The following is a 16704-nucleotide window of genomic DNA, read 5'->3' as shown; positions in this document are numbered from 1 at the left end:
CCCACCCTAAGGCGGAGTGACGCCCGCGGTCACTTCACAAGGCAAAAATTGTTACGGGGCAATAAAAGGCACAACAGCGGCCAATGCCTGGCAGTGGGCACATGGGGGGTGCGGGGGTGTAGGTGCCAAGCGCCATGGCTTAGACCCGAGATTGGAGTCCGGCCGCCCCCCGTCAGCAGCTGCCTCCTGCCCCCGGTGCGCCGCAGGCGCCACCATGTCGGGAGACAAACTTCTGAGCGAACTCGGTTATAAGCTGGGCCGCACAATTGGAGAGGGCAGCTACTCCAAGGTGAAGGTGGCCACATCCAAGAAGTACAAGGGTACCGTGGCCATCAAGGTGGTGGACCGGCGGCGAGCGCCCCCGGACTTCGTCAACAAGTTCCTGCCGCGAGAGCTGTCCATCCTGCGGGGCGTGCGACACCCGCACATCGTGCACGTCTTCGAGTTCATCGAGGTGTGCAACGGGAAACTGTACATCGTGATGGAAGCGGCCGCCACCGACCTGCTGCAAGCCGTGCAGCGCAACGGGCACATCCCCGCAGTTCAGGCGCGCGACCTCTTTGCGCAGATCGCCGGCGCTGTGCGCTACCTGCACGATCACCACCTGGTGCACCGCGACCTCAAGTGCGAAAACGTGCTGCTGAGCCCGGACGAGCGCCGCGTCAAGCTCACTGACTTCGGCTTCGGCCGCCAGGCCCATGGCTACCCAGACCTGAGCACCACCTACTGCGGCTCAGCCGCCTACGCGTCACCCGAGGTGCTCCTGGGCATCCCCTACGACCCCAAGAAGTACGATGTGTGGAGCATGGGCGTCGTGCTCTACGTCATGGTCACCGGGTGCATGCCCTTCGACGACTCAGACATCGCCGGCCTGCCCCGGCGCCAGAAGCGCGGCGTGCTCTACCCCGAAGGCCTCGAGCTCTCCGAGCGCTGCAAGTCCCTGATCGCCGAGCTGCTGCAGTTCAGCCCGTCCGCCAGGCCCTCCGCGGGCCAGGTAGCGCGCAACTGCTGGCTACGCGCCGGGGACTCCGCCTAGAAGCCGAGTGGTTCCAGCCATTCCGGGCAGTGGGCCAGCGCGGCGCACGCGCAAGAGGCGCGCTTCGAGAGAATATGCGAAGCTGCCGCGTGCTGCTGCACATGCGCTTTCTCCCTTCCGCTTCCCTCCCTTCCTTTCCAGTCCGCAGTTGCTCCTGTTGGGAATCCACGTCCTCCGCGAATCCGTGAGCTGGAGGCGCATGCGTATCCGCGATTCCCTGCGACCAAGCCCCGAGAGGGAAGAAACCAGAGGGGACGGAAGCATTGCGCCTGCGCGGAACTCTCAGCCTCTGCGCGGAGGGCGTCCCTTCCCAACCAGCCGTGGGTGCCAGGTTCCCGGTTGGAACCTGCAATAAACTCGCTGTTCCTCGCACCTGGCTCTAACGGTGGCCCCCATTTGCGGACTAGTGGAGAAGCGATCGCTCCGTCCGGGGAAGGCAGGCGCGGGTGCCCTATTTTAGAGTCAGGCATGTTGAGGTTATTGCTCCAAGACTCAAAAGGGAGTCGGGAGGATTGGAACCTGGACCTTTTGAGCTCCCCAGTATGGGCAAATTCAAAGGAGCTTTGTTGTCCCCGGGTCGTGATGGTGCTGTGATGATGGGCTGGGAAGCAAGTGGACCCCAGCGCCTCCCCGTCCACATCTTTTAAGGATGGAACAGCCAGGGGCGGGGCGAGGGTGGCCTGTCTCCACGTAAAGTAGGAGTTTATAATGAGGAAACTGAGGCCCACATGGATGTCACTTGCCAAAAGGCAGGGCCAAGGGCCAGGCGCGGTGGCTCACGCCTGTAACCCCAACACTGCAAGTCCGAGACGTGCAGATAACTTGGGGTCAGGAGTTCGAAAACAGCCTGGGCATCACAGCCGAGCCCTCATCTCTTGTTTGTTTGTTTGTTTGTTTGTTTGTTTGTTTGTTTGTTTTTTGAGACGGTCTCGCTCTGTCGCCCAGGCTGGAGTGCAGTGGCACCATCTCGGCTCACTGCAACCTCCGCCTCCCGGGTTCAAGCGATTCTCCAGCCTTAGCCTCCCAAGTAGCTGGGACTACAGGCGCGTGCCCCTACACCCGGCTAATTTTTGTATTTTTAGTAGAGACCGGGTTTCACCATCTTGGCCAGGCTGGTCTTAAACTCCTGACCTCGTGATCCACCCGCCTCGGACTCTCAAAGTGTTGGGATTACAGGCGTGAGCCACCGTGCCCCCGCCCTGTCTCTTAAAGAAAAGGCCGGGCGCGTGGCTCACGCTTGTAATCCCAGCACTTTGGGAGGCCAAGGCGGGCGGATCACGAGATCAGGAGATCGAGACCACGGTGAAACCCCGTCTCTAGTAAAAATACAAAAAAATTAGCCGGGCGTGGTGGCGGGCGCCTGTAGTCCCAGCTACTCGAAGAGGCTGAGGCAGGAGAATGGCGTGAACCCGGGAGGCGGAGCTTGCAGTGAGCCGAGATCGCGCCACTGCACTCCAGCCTGGGTGACAGAGCAAGACTCCGTCTCAAAAAAAAAAAAAGAAAAACCCGGGGCGCGGTGGCTCACACCTGTAATCCCAGCACTTTGGGAGGCCAAGGCGGGTGGATCACCTGAGGTCAGGAGTTCGAGGTCAGCCTGGCCAATATAGTGAAACCCCGTCTCTACTAAAAATACACACACACAAAAAAAAAATTAGCTGGGCACAGGAGCGGGCGCCTGTAATCTCAGCTACTGGGAGGCTGAGGCGGAAGAATCGCTTGAACCCGGGAGGCGGAGGTTGCAGTGAGCCGAGATCGTGCCACTGCACTCCACCCTGGGCAACAAGAGTGAAACTCCGTCTCACAAAACAAACAAAAAAGACACAGCTGTGATTTTTTTTTGGAGGGGAGGGGGACAAGGTCTCTCTTTGTTGCCCAGGCTGGAGTGGCACGATCTTGGCTCACTGCAGTCTCTACCCGGGTTCAAGCAATTCTCATGCCTCTGCCTCCTGAGTAGCTGAGACTACAGGCACAGGCCACCACGCCTGGCTAATTTTTTTGTATTTTTAGTAGAGACAGGGTTTCACCATGTTGGCCAGGCTGGTCTTGAACTCCTGACCTCAAGCGATCTACCTGTCTCGACCTCCCCAAAGTGCTGGAGTTACAGGCATGAGCCACTGCACCTGGCTTACAGCTGTAATTTGAACCCAGATCTAGCAACCGTGACGTTGCGGGGGTGGGGGAAGCGCTCCCTGCTGTGGGTCCCTTTCCTCTCGGGAAGAGGGGGTGGAGAAGTCAGGGCGGGGCTGGGCGCTATTCAGCTGGACCCACTAGCTCGTTCCCTCCTCTGTTCATTCATGTAGTCATGCATTTCTTGAGCACCTACTGTCTGCCAAGCCCCAGAGCTCATGGCGAAGAGACTTGGGCCCATCCCTGCCGAAAACGAGACAATTGAAAAGTCAAGTAAAATAAAAGAATGACATGGAAATAAAATAATTGTAAGTTGTGCTAAATGCCAGGTAGATTGGGAGGTGTTCAAGGAGGGACTCTGGGCGGGGCGTGGCGGCTCACTCCTATAATTCCAGAACTTTGGGAAGCTGAGGTGGGCGGATCGCTTGAGCCCAAGAGTTAAAGACCAATCTGGGCGACACAGCGAGACAGCCGTCTGTACAAAAAATTTAAAAATTAGCCAGGCATGGTGTCGTGTCTCAGCTACTTGGGAGGGTGAGGTGGGAGAATCGCCTGGGCCTGGGAGTTCAAGGCTGCACTCCAGCCTGAACCACGGAGTGAGACCCTGTCTCAGAAAAAAAAAAAAAGTCAAGGGACTCTGAAGGTAAGAGAAACAGTCCAGGTGTTCCCCAGGAAGAGGAGAGCTGGTGTGTTTGAGTAAGGCCAGTAAGCTTATTTGCCTGGAATAGGGAGGGAGAGAGGGAGAGGAGATGGCAAGGTAAGGAGGAAATCGAGAGAGGACCCCACAGAGCCTGGGAGTGGCTCCTATTTGGGGTATATGGGGAAATGTATTAGGTGTATTAAGAAATCCTAATCGTGCCTACCTGCATATGAGCCCCACATAGCTGCTCCTCTGGTGGGTCTCCCCATGCCCAGCCCCTGCTCACTCAGTCTCAATGGATTTCTGGTGCCCTGGGGATGCAGTACCAGCTCTACCTTCATCCCTGCAAATAGGGTATGGCCCTGTCCCCTTCAATTTTGCAGATGAGGAAACCGAGGCTAAAAGAGGGGCAGTGCCTAGCCTCCAGTCTTGGCTGGACCACATCAGAGTGGAGGTAGAAAACCTAGTTCCTGGGGCTGGGCATGGTGGCTCACGCCTATAATCCCAGCACTTTGGGAGGCGGATCACTTGAGGTCAGGAGTTTTGAGACCAGCCTGGCTAACATAGTAAAACCCCATCTCTATTAAAAATACAAAATTCAGCCAGGCATGGGTGGTTTGCACCTGTAGTCCTAGCTACTCTGGAGCCTGAGTCAGGAGAATCACTTGAACCCGGAAAGTGGAGGTTGCAGTGAGCCAAGATCCCACCAATGCACTCCAGCCTGGGCAACAGAGCAAGACTCTGCTTGAAAAAAAAAAAAAAAGAAAAAAGAAAAAGAAAAAGAAAACCTAGCCCCTAGCCCCTAGCCCCTCTGGTTTATTCGAAGGGTGCTGCTCCTGACTGGGGCCATGCCTCAGACTCCTCACCTGGAAAATGGGGGCAAAACCCCATCCTTGGAGTAGTGGGCATGGCTTTGGAGTGGGCGTAGCTTGAGTACTGAGCCCAGGGCCTTCCCTATGCTCCCACTGCACTTAGCTAAAACCCACGCCCTTGCCCCGTCTTCCCACCCAGTCCCACCATACTGCCCTTTTTGTTCTTGACCTGCCATGCTGGCTCCTATCTCCAAGACTTTGCACACTCCTGGCACTTTTCCCCTCTTCAGGCCTTGCCTAAAATGTCACCCCATGCCCTCCTCTCAAGGTGCTATATGTTTCTGTCTGGATAGCTCCTGCCACATCTCCAGGGCCCAGGGCATAGTGCATGCCATCTGTCTACCAACAAATATGTGGGAGCAGATGGGGTCAGGGTCTCTGCCTGCCATGTGGCCACAGACCCAAGGTTCAATTCAGAGAGGATGAGATGTCGGGGACAAGATGTCAGGGATGAGGGGAGTGTCCCATTTTCTCAGCTGGAGAGGCTATTTGAGACCATGACCCAGGACCGCCCCTTGAATCTGCGCCAACTGCACTGAGAAGCCTGTGCCCAATCCAGGGAAGCAGAGCCTCACGAGGGACCAAGAGCCAAGCCCAGGAGACTGCACCCCATAGGAATGTTTCTCAGGCCAAGCGAGAAATGACTGTAGCAAGCCTGTGGCCCCAGCTACAGGGTAGGCTGAGGTGGGAGGATCACCTGAGCCCGAGTTTGAGGCTGCAGTGAGCTATGATTGTGCTTTGCACTCTAGCCTGGGCAACACAGAGCCTATCTCAAAAAAAAAAAAAAAAAAAGTGGCTCGGTGCAGTGGCTCACACCTGTCATCCCAGCACTTTGGGAGGCTGAGGCTGGTGGATCACTTCAGGAGTTTGAGACCAGCCTGGCCAACACGGTGAAACCCCATCTCCACTAAAAATTAACTGGGCATGGTAGTGGTGGCACCTGTAATCCCAGCTACTTGGAGGCTGAGGCAAGAGAATCGCTAGAACCTGGGAGGCGGAGGTTGCAATGAGCCGAGATCGCGCTAGTGTACTTCAGCCGGGGGACAGAACGACCCTGTCTCAAAAAAAAAAAAAAAAAAAGTTATCATGGTCAGTACTGGGGTCCGGGATACCAGTCTAGATGTGTCACAGGTGGAGTGGGACAGGCTGGGGTTCAGTTTCTACCATGTCCTCTACCAGCTCTGTGCCCATAAGACCAGGCACTTGGGAGCTGTGGGGAAGGTATGAGCTCCCAGGCCGGAGGCAGTGATGCTTCAAAGACAAGAAACAGGGCCAGGTGTGGTGACTCACACCTGTAATCCCAGCACTTTGGGAGGCCAAGGTGAGAGGACTGCTTGAGTCCAGGAGTTCGAGACCAGCCATGGGCAACATGGCAAAAATGTGTCTTTACAAAAAATACGAAAATTAGCTGGGCGTGGTGGTGCATGCCCACAGTCCCAGCTACTGAGGAGGCTGAGATGTGAGGATCACCTGAGCCTAGGGAGATTGAGGCTGCAGTGAGCTGAGATCAAGCCACTGCACTCTAGCCTGGGCAACAGAGTGAGACCTTGCCTCAAATAAATAGCACCTAGGAAAACAGGGTCATGTTTTACGCACATTAAAATTCACCAAAATCATCCCAGGTCTCACTTTATGAATAAAACTTGAAACTATCAACACTTGAAAACACATTTTTGCCAGGAAGTCATTCATTTTGGATCCAGGTTGGTGACTCTGTGCTTAGATTTCACATCTGTAATATCACATCCTGCAGCAAAGACACCATCGAGGCCCCAAGCCTGAAAATTGCTCCAGGAAAACCCACCACTCTAGCGTGAAGGCTGATGGGGCAAACACAAGCAAATTCCACTGAGATTTTTTTTTTTTTTTTGAGACAGAGTCACTGTCTCTTACCCAGGCTATAGTGCAGTGGCGCAATCTTGGCTCACTGTAACCTCTGCCTCCCGGGTTCATGTGATTCTCCTGCCTCAGCCTCCCAAGTAGCTGGGATTACAGGCACCCACCACCACATCCGGCCAATTTTTGTATTTTTAGTAGAGACGGGGTTTCACCACGTTGGCCAGGCTGGTATCGAACTCCTGACCTCAGGTGATCCACCCACCTCAGCCTCTCAAAGTGCTGGGATTACAAATGTGAACCACCAAACCCAGTCCCCACTGAAATTCTCATTCCTCTCTCCCAGCCCATGGGGTAAGTTGGCCACAAAGCTCCAGAGGAGGGGGGCCATGGGGACTCCATCCCCACAGTGAGGCCCCAGCAGCAGGTGCACCCCGCCCTTTGCTTCTCTCATTAACAAAGGGTCATCCTCCATCTCCCTCCAACCTGCCTCAGAAGCTAGGACGAAACAATACAGAGAAGCCAGGGCAGAAGGGACAAAAGAAAAGTCCAGTTGACACATCATCCATTTATTATCCTTCAGAGTCTAAAACTTCCTCATGATACAACGTATAGCCACCCATTCCAGCCTGCTTATTGGAACTTCTATTCCCATCTGGTGGCAAACATTTCTTTTTACATTTGTTTTACTATCAAAGATTTAGAGTCACAATAAATACAAGTGACAGCCTCCACCCCCGAAGAGCCCCCCCAATACCCTGCACTAGTGTAACTGTCTATTACACTTTAAGGATTATAAAATTGTCTGCTGTCCTTTTTTAAAAGCTCAGTCCAAGTTATTTAGGTTAACGTCATGTGCAGCATAGCTCAGCATCAAAAACCCTATGGCAGAGCAGCAAGGATCATCCCTTCTGTGATGGCGACCCCTGTGATGAGAATATTTGTATAGAGAAGTCTCTCCCCTGCCTCTACGTCCAATAGGAGAGTGGGAGCCATGGGGCCCAGCGGGGCTGCCACCGGGTCGCCTCGTTTCCTCTGCCCTGAAGCTTTTGCTTCACCGAGTTCCGTGGAGTACAGGTAAGACCAGGCGCCACTAGCACTGTGGGCTGTTCCACCCTGAGAAGGGCTGCTACAGACCTCGTCAGAGGGGTGGTTCCTGATGTCACCGTGGAGTTCCTGGGATGAGGTCAGGACGGCCATAGCTGTGGGAGGTTCCAAGGGCACTTGGCCATTCCAAACCCTACCCCCCACCTCCCCTACAACAGGCAAGGTGTGAACTCTGAGATCTCCCCTGCCCTGTCTACAGAGCAGCCGACAGAAGGAACAGTTTCCAGGTGCTGTTGGAGGTTCATGTCACAGATAACAGGGGACAGTTACAATCAGTTGGACTGGGGGCTCCCACATTCTGACGGCTTGCAGGAACCTGATCCTGGTAGGGCTCTCGGGACCAGGACCCAGGCAGCGGCCGGTTTTGAGGGTGTGCTTTGCTGCGGGTAGAACACCCTTAACATCAATCAATAGCTATCCTGGTGCGTCCAAACCCCACACCCAGAGAGGTACTTAATAATGCCTTCACCTGGAACATCATAAATGTCATAATACAACAACCCGCTTGGGGCTTATCATAGAGGTTATGCTGCAAGGAACTGAAAGGAAATAATGGGCTAGAGTGTTCAAGACAGCAGAAATGAAGGAAAGATTAAGGCATCTCACACTTTTGCCCCCTGAAAAAAAAAAAAAAGTTTACATCACAGTATGTACGTTGTCCCTGATGGAATACTCCCTGGGGACATGGGGCTGACCCTCTCCCTTTCGAGGGGCAGCAGTCCATATGAACTCACAAGGATGGGTTGACAGCCATCAGCCCTGGAGGAACAGCCGGGCCAGGCTGGGAGAGGTCAGGAGCTGGAGCTGGGGCTGGGGGCCGGTGGGTGCGGCTCGGATCTGGCCCCCTGGTCAGACCCAGCTGACCCAAGCTGGAGCAGGCAGAGGTGACTTCGGCCTGGATGCCTGATCCCCAGCCACTGCATAGAACTGAGGTTGGTTCGCCGGGGAGGGCTTTCAGTGGGAAGAAGCCAGCCTGGGTGCTCCTTCCAGGAGGAGCTGGAAGATCTGGCCCGTCATGGAACAGAGAGGGCTAACAGCTCAGGGTCGTAGGAGACAGGTATTTATTTGCCAGGCACACAGAAAAATGCGAGGAATAGAAATGCTTGCATACTTTTTTTTTGGTGTAAAAAACACACCCTCCCCTCCCACCCCAAAAAACATCAAATTCCTTCCTTTTCCCCAAATCCCTGGATCTTGGAATGAAAGCCACCCTTCCCCAATCTGTCCTCACCTCCTTCAGCCCATCCAAGTTATGCACAAAAAAACACAAAAATTAGTGAGAAATTTGGAGATTTGCACAACAAAAAATTAGATAATGTTTTCCAAAACTAGGTCTTCTATGGTGTGTCAAAAAAGTTTCCTACAGGCTGAGGATATTCACACAACAGGAGCCTGGGGGTTAAATGAGCCTTTATTAGAATGTGGTTGTAGCAGTTGTGTTTGAAGGCGGCGGCCCTACAAAAAAATTTTTTAAATTAAAGTCCCTAACTGCATGGGTCAGAAAACCAGGGCTGGAGCTCAATTGGGACCAGTGGAACCCAGTCCTCATAGAGACACACATATGTACGTGGGCATGGGACGCCCTCGCACTGGCATGAAGCCGGCCCAGCCTGCAGGAGACACGGAACGGCTTCTGCCTTTCCTCATGGAACCAGTTTTTAAAGAGTGGGACGGGAAAGAAACAAAAATGAAACTAAAAGCAGACCTGATCCTTTTAAAAACATTTTTGTAGACTCTAAAGGGAATTACAAAAAAAAAAAAGTCTGAAAGCAAATCCTGACAGCAACCCCTAGGTTTAAGGACAGGTTCTAAACTAGACCCAAATGGAAATCCTGACATGTGTGTGCAGCGGCTCGCCGCACACCTGGACGGCACCTCCTGACCTGTACACACCTGTGCACGCTCACCTCCTAGGAGCAAGGCCAGGGTGGCTTAAGATTGCGTCCGTCGAAATGAATAGAAAAAAGGAAAAAATTTAATAAAATAAACCACAACAGAAAAACCCCGCAACAGTCCCCCCTCCAGTTTCCTGCTCGGGGCTGCTGCCGACTGGATCCTCTCCTTCTCCCTTCATGGACAGCTTCTGGAATCCCTGCTTCTCTGGCTGGGTCTGTTCTTCAGTTTGTTCTTCTACTAAGTCTGGGAGGTCCGGGGGTGGGGGTCTCCAGAACAAACAGCAATGGAGGCGTTCGGCTGAAGCGAGGGCTGCCTCGGCCATCCCTGCATCTGTCAGTCAGTCACCGGGGCGGGCCGGCCGTCCCTGCCAGGGGCTGTGGCACCATGAGCCGCCCACCCTCCAGGGCACAGGGCACAGGACCAGCGGGACGATGCAGCGCACGACAGGGACTCCAGGGTCTGCACGGTTTACTTAACTCCATCATCATGAGGTGATTAAAAAAAAAAATCTTTCAACTTATAGATCGCCATGGGAAGGCAGTCAAAGATTGGGAGCCAAAGACAGGGAAAAGCAAAAAAACAAAACACCCCACTTGGTTCAGAACCCCCGGGCGCTGGCCTTGCCCATGTGTGTCACAGTGTCCAGGGTGAGCCGCCCGTGTGCCGGCAGGGGCCGAACAAGGGGGCCAGGAGCAGAACCAGCCCCCGCCAAGGTCCACTTTTCTGCTGGTGTCGGGCAAACTAAAGGCAAAGAGAGAAAGGAAGAAAGCCCACGGGAAAGGTCCCCCAGCGATGATCCTCATCTGCCTATGAGGCGGCACCAGCCCCCCAGCCCTGATGAAACTTTGCAGCCAAGAACTGAGGTCTCGCCTCTGCAGCATGGCCGGTGCTTGCTCTTGGGGCAGGCACGGTGTCTTCCCGAGCCAGCGGAGGGTGGTGCAGTGGATCCTTCTAGACCGGGGGCCAGGTGGGGGAGGAGGGAGCCCGTCTTCCACGGGGCCTGGCTCGCACTATTTCCACGTGGCTGACTGGGGGATGGAGCGGGGTGGGATCATGTCCAGGAGGTACTCTCGCTGGCGGTCCACGGCCGAGGAGCTCTTGTGCACCGCCAGGCTTGGGCTGACAAACGCAAGGGTCCCGCCTGCAACAGAACAGAGCAACCAGCCGAGAAGGCCCTCGTCAGGAGGGCTCCTGGGAGGAGCCCAGCCATAGCTGCCTAGACCCCAGCCCCAGTACAGACTAAGGACCCAGGAGCCCTTGCGAACCCGCCCACACTACTCCTCAATCAACGTTTCAAATCCCAGGCCCCAGAGCTGAAGAGTATTTGGGCAGCAACTCAATGGCCTTGACATTCCCAGGCTCTGCCAAGGTAATCCCAAGTGTGGGGCAATTATCAGAGGGTGAGCAGCTACCTACGTTCTACAGAAATGAAGGCGCTGACCACGGTGCTGCTTAGAACAGTGGAAAACCATAAACAAATGTATGCAACAGGACAATAATGCAGGATGGAATACTATGCAGCCATGAAAAACCATCGTAGCTGAGCACGGGCTCAGCCTAGAATCCCAGCACTTGAGAGGCTGGGGCAGGAAGACTGCTTGAGGCCAGGAGATAGAGACCAGCCTGGGCAACATAGCAAGGCCCCATCTCTAAAAAAAACATCAGCTGGACATGGTGGCACATCCCTGTAGTACCAGTTACTCCAGAGGCTGAGGTGGGAGGATTGCTTGGGCCTAGGAGACCCAGGCTGCAAGTGAGCTATGATCGTGCTACTGCATTCCAGCCTGGGCAACATACCAAGAAGCTGTCTCCAAAAGAAGAAAAAAAAAAAAAAGGAAAAAAAAACTATCTCCTACCCTCAAGTGTTGTTGTTGTTGTTCTTTACTGGTCTCAAACTCCAGGCCTCAAGCAATCCTTCTGCCTTGGCCTGTCAAAGCACTGGGATTATAGGCACGAGCCACTGTGCCCAGCTCCACTTTTAATGCTTCCAGTAAGGGTCTCTCATTAACACACAAAGTAGCCAACGCAAGACACACATTTCCAAAAAGGACCCTCAAGTGAAGGGGAGACACTGGGGAAAACCCTTAAACGTAACATTTGTTCACCTGTGGGAGGAAAATACAAGCCATTGCCACGGTCTTTTCTCTCTGTATTTTCCAAATTTCCATGATGGACAAGTATCACTTTTATAATTGGAAAATAAATAAATGCCCCCACCCAGCACACGCAGAATTTTTGGCCAGAGTTGGAGGTAAGGGCTGCCCCAGACCCCTTGAGATGGGGTCTCACTCTTGCCGAGGCTGGAGTGCGGTGGCACAATCAGTGCTCACTGCAGCCTCAACCTCCCATGCTCAAGCGATGCTCCTCCCTCAGCCTCCTGAGTAGCTGGGACCACAGACACATGCCATGTGCTTGGCTATTTTTTTGTAGACACAAGGTCTCACCATGTTGCCCAGGCTGGTCTCAAACTCCTAGGCTCAAGCAATCCTCCCATCTCGGCCTCACAAAGTGCTGGGATTACAGGTGAGAGCCAGCATGTCTGGCCCTAAGAGTATTTTTAGTGGTGGCTAATACATTTTGGGGAAAAAGCGTTCCCAGGCCAAATGTTCTTAGGAACCATCCCTGTGTGCAAGGGCAGCACTCCAGAAACCTGGCAACTGGGTCCTGCCAGGTGCTCTCTCAAAACCCTCGTGGTAACTCTTTTAGGAAATGTTGCTTTCAACTATTTATTTCCCCTCTAATCCTATCATCAGACACAGCAACTACTGATGCCTTCATGCTCCCTTTCAAACTTTAAACACACACACACACACACACACACACACACACACACACACACACACAACACACACACACACACACACACACACACACACACACACACACACACACAGGCTTCCAGATGACTTCCACCACCGTGCCCACATGCACACACTTATCGACTTCTCCTAACACTTATCGACTTCTCCTACTTCTTTCTTATCCTTTCAAACTTCCTACAAGAGTAATTTCTGACCGGCCCATGAGTCCTTAGCTGTCTTAAACCTGCTGAGCAGAACGTCTGGCTGGCTGGTTTGATGACAAACCCACTCAACTGTCCAAGCTGCCTGGATTCCTCTGCAGCCGAACGTCTGCTCTTTCCTGAACTGCCCCTGCAGAGCCTGGCACCTGGGCACGCCCCTCACTTAGGACAGCGGCAGGCTCAGCAGGCTCTCAGGCTCCCCCACTCTGCCTGGGGCCTGTCTCACGACTGTCCTCTCCTACCTGCAGGGCCGCAGGCTTCAGGGTGCATGTGGGACACTTTGCTTCCTCTCCCAGAGGGTGCCCATCTCCTTAACTTGGCCCTTCCTGACCACCTTTTCTTTCCCCATTTTTGACACAAGAAATATCAAACTTTTATTCTAATGTTAACACATACGTGAGAAAATAAACAGGCCGTCGGGACCATGCCAAGGACCGTGGGGCCACGGCTGACTCAGGAGAGCCCACTGGAGGGCCTTCACCCCCACTGGCTGTTCTTCAAACACCGTCTCCGGCAAAGGCTCCACTACCTGCCCCGGGTGAGCCAGCCCCTGCCCTGGGTGCACCCCCTGCCCTGCGTTACTGTTCTACTCTGCACCACTCGGTGCGACTGCAGCATGGATGGCACAATGACAAAAAAAGATGTTCACTGCGGCACAAAGAGCAAAGGGGAACCCTGAGCGGGCAAGATAGGGGTGTGTGCTGACAAGAGTCCACATGGATGGCTGTGGGGGCACCCTCTGAGCCAGGCCTGGCCCATGTTTTGTCAGTCAAAGACTGAGCCTGGGTGCAGAGAGTGAGGGTGGTTACTATTTCCTATCTGCTCGGGGCTGTCACTTCTTCAGGGTATCCTGGTTAGGAAGAAGAGAGAAAGCCAGAGTCCGAGGAGGCCGAGCTTGGGAAGCGGGTCTGGGGAGCAGGCCTTCCTGTGTTCACCCGCTGCACATGTGCCTCTGTTGAGGATAAGGAAGGGTGGACCCCGCAATGGGCAGGTCCCCTGGGGAGCCCTGTGGAGGTCACCCACCTGTGCTGAGGGGCGTCTTCTTCCAGTTGGAGGTGGCGCTGCCCTTGCCGGCGCTCACGGTTCTCTCGGAATGTCTGCCGGTCCGGCTGACCAGGGCTGTGGCTGAGGCTGAGTTCTGCAGTTTGGGTGACGGACTGAACGTGTGCAGGACACCTCGAGGCGTCGTGGCCGAACCCCGGGACAGCTGGCTGGAGGCCTGCAGTGGAGAGAGGGGGGCGACGGCTCACGCAGGGAAAAGACAGCAGCGGGCGAGACACTCAGCGCAGCCTCTCCTTGCTCTGGCTGACCTCTTCCCACCCACATGGGGTCCCTAAAGTCCAAAATCGGGAGACCAGGTAAGTTACACAGAGGGGTGGGGGAGGGGAGAGAGAGAAACAGAAACATAGGGAGAGACAGACAGAAGAGGCAGCGTGACAGTCGGCGACTGACGTGGTCACGGGCTGCGGTGGGGGCGCGAGGCTCCCGGCGCCCGGCGCGGTTCTGACCTGTAGCACGGCCCCGTTACTCCAGTCGCGGGCCTCTCCTGAGCGGAACGCCAACTTACGCCGGGGTTTTATGACCTACACAAACGGGGGTTGAAAGCGAAGTCAGTGCGGTCCGCTGGCCGGCCCAGGGTGACCGAGGGGGAGCCCCACAGGACAGGCCCGTCCCCCGGGGACTTTAGGTGCCGCGTGGCGATCTTGAGAAAATGTGTTTAGTGAATTGCAAAGAACTTCCAAGAAAACAAAAATTGCCAAAAGGGAGCTTTGGGTCTACAAGAGGGTGGGAAGGAGAAGCATTAAAATAAAACAACACGAGAACAAAAAACTTGATTTCAAACTTGTTCCTCTCCAAATTTAGCAAGAACATTTTTCCAAACGCCCCTTTGGTATCTCAACGTGGCTTTCAGAAAAGTCCTTGGAGACAAGCAGTACTTGTCAGCCGGCAGCCTGCGAGTGAGAGCTACAAAGTCTAAAGAAACTGCAAATTAGTGTTTTTGCCGCCCAACACCACCATTAACTGCAATTTAGACATGCAGTTAACAATCAGGCGGTGCAGCGCAGGCGTGGGGTGGATCGCGGAACGGCCTCTGCCTCCTAGGGATGGCACTGCCGGCAGCAGGCCAGGCTCACCTGCTTCAGCGCAGGGTGTGGGGCGGCGGCAGGCTCGGCCTTGGCCTGTGCAGGGGCCGTGCCCTGCTGCAGGAGCCGCTGCTCAATCTCCTGTTCCTGCTGCAGCGCCTTCACAAAGGCGGCCTTCAGCCGGCTGGTGTGCTCCACCTTGAGCGCCTTCTTCTGGTTGGTCGTCATGCAGTTCTCACACATGATGGCGCCGCTCTTCTCCTCCCGCCAGCGGCACGTGAAGTCCGTCTTGCACTGTGCACACATGTAGGGCTCCCGGGACAGCACAGTGGTGGCTGACATCCTGCCTGCTGCAAGCAGTCAGCACATGGCTCACGTCAGAGGGACAGGATGACAGTCAGGGCCCCAGCCGCCCCAGCCCAGGATGCTGGAGTCTCAGTCACCGCAGTCTGTCTGTTCTGCAACTGCCTACTGGGCACCAATGACATGTGGACATGGGGCCAGCCAACGCTGAACAGCTTCAGAAAACGTCAGCCTCCTGTCCCACCCATCGCTGGACATGACATCACTGAGGACCAGCAGGGACCACGCCAAGCCCTGCCTCAATGTGGTGGGCACCCTTGCTTGTGTACGAGTTAATAAGGGTGACAGGCAAGTCACCCAGCAAGTGCTTTGTGGGTGCTGAGGTACTCAGTTAATTCTTAGGAAGGGGAACCCCCAAATGCTCCATGTCCTGACGAGGAAACTGAGGCCAAGAGAGACCAAGTGACCTGTAGATCACATGGTCACCCAGTGGCAGGGCAGGACTCACACCCGGGACAGGCCCCAGGCCTTGGGCTGCACCCACTGCACAAGGTGGGCAGCAGGCTACAGGGGCAGAAAGGGCTTGGTCCCCTTGTCTGGGGGACAGAATGCAGAGTCTCCTTGGGGGCTGCAAGAGGTAGCTGGGGAAGTGTACATGAAGCATGTGCTCAGGCGTGAGGTCTGGGTGGATTTGTGCCCACCTTTTTTGTGTTCAGCACTTAGGGGCCTTAATTGCTCTTGGTCATCACAGACAATGTCAGAGGACGGCAGGGGCTGGGGAGTGGGGAGACGGATGTGGCGAGACCCTCGGCCTTCCCTCTCCTGCCTGGACTGGCCTGGCCCCTTCTGAGCCCCTGGCCCATGAGACCGCCACCTGCAGCTTACATGCTCTGGTGACAACGGCACATCTCCTTGCACACATCCAACCCATGGCCAGTGTGAGCGGCGCCAGAACCAGACATGGCGCGAGGCTGGGGGCTCTGGGAGGTGTCAGGAGATGCTTCCAGCAGGGCTCAAAGTCCCTCCCACAGTGAGGTCCTGTCCTTGGCAACAGGAGAGGGAGACTGAGCCCTGATGAGGCAATGGCAGAGACAGGCTGGTTTGGGAGAGCGGATGCCCACATAGGCAGGGGCAAGGAGGGGCACTGGTCCCAACTCGGCCTCCAACCCTCATTTCCTACAGCAGCCCCAGGTGGCTCTTTTGCCGACATTACCTTGTCGAAAAGGAGGCACCAAAAGCACCAGCCGGGCTGTGTCAGAGCCTCACCTCCCCACAGGTCCCCCAGGTCCCTCCTGCAGCTGGGAGCCGGAGGCCATGCCCTTGGGGCATGCTGCACAGTTAGTACCATCCTGTGGCCGGGAGTTACGAGAGCAACTTAGGGGCAAGGGAGTGGGTTACAAGCAACTCTACATTTGAGGGCCACTCTGAGGCTGCGCCAGGCCCAGCCCTGCCAGGCCCAGCCCCGCCCAAGTGTGGAGGGCTCTGCCTCCTGGGGACCCTGGGTGCAACCACACGGGGGCACCAGTTGATGCACCAAAGTAGCCTAAGGGAGTGGGGAGAGCATCTTCCCAACCCCAGGCACTGGGGGCACAGCTCGATCTGGCCCCCATGCCCTCCTCCCTCTGCATCCTGGGCAGTGGGCGGGAGGTGCTTCTCTGCACACACCCACCCCGCTGCTCCCAAGTCTGTGCTGAGAAGGCTCTCAGGCTGCCAGGCCCTGCCCCTGCCCTGGGCCCCTCACAGTCCTGCCCACTCCTCTGCTCTCAGAATCTGATGCAGAC

At 55.3% G+C, this 16704-nt stretch overlaps 2 protein-coding genes across 20 annotated transcripts in view; one reads left to right on the top strand and one right to left on the bottom strand.

The window, feature by feature from the left end:
- Window positions 1-8: 8 nt before the first annotated feature.
- TSSK6 (testis specific serine kinase 6) lies at window positions 9-1408 on the top strand. The gene has a single exon (XM_032170240.2). The coding sequence runs from the start codon at window positions 215-217 to the stop codon at window positions 1034-1036; it is 822 nt and encodes a 273-aa protein (XP_032026131.1). The 5' UTR covers window positions 9-214; the 3' UTR covers window positions 1037-1408.
- Window positions 1409-7059: 5651 nt separating this feature from the next.
- GATAD2A (GATA zinc finger domain containing 2A) overlaps window positions 7060-16704 on the bottom strand; it is a 128688-nt gene continuing 119043 nt past the window's right edge. For 13 of the 19 annotated variants that reach the window (XM_032170232.2, XM_032170236.2, XM_032170226.2 and 10 more), the window contains 4 exons: window positions 14672-14970; window positions 14045-14119; window positions 13560-13755; window positions 7060-10655 (listed from right to left, as the gene is read on the bottom strand). In XM_032170232.2, coding sequence (XP_032026123.1) covers window positions 10525-10655; window positions 13560-13755; window positions 14045-14119; window positions 14672-14970 — 701 coding nt within the window. In that variant the 3' untranslated portion in view covers window positions 7060-10524. The remainder of the gene's footprint in view (window positions 10656-13559; window positions 13756-14044; window positions 14120-14671; window positions 14971-16704) is intronic. The other 6 variants (XM_032170238.2, XM_058425101.1, XM_058425100.1 and 3 more) reach the window with 2 other exon arrangements.

Source organism: Hylobates moloch, unplaced genomic scaffold (genome assembly GCF_009828535.3).
Source record: "Hylobates moloch isolate HMO894 unplaced genomic scaffold, HMol_V3 SCAFFOLD_12, whole genome shotgun sequence".
Lineage (NCBI taxonomy): Eukaryota > Metazoa > Chordata > Mammalia > Primates > Hylobatidae > Hylobates > Hylobates moloch.
This window is presented reverse-complemented; position numbering and strand designations above follow the sequence as displayed.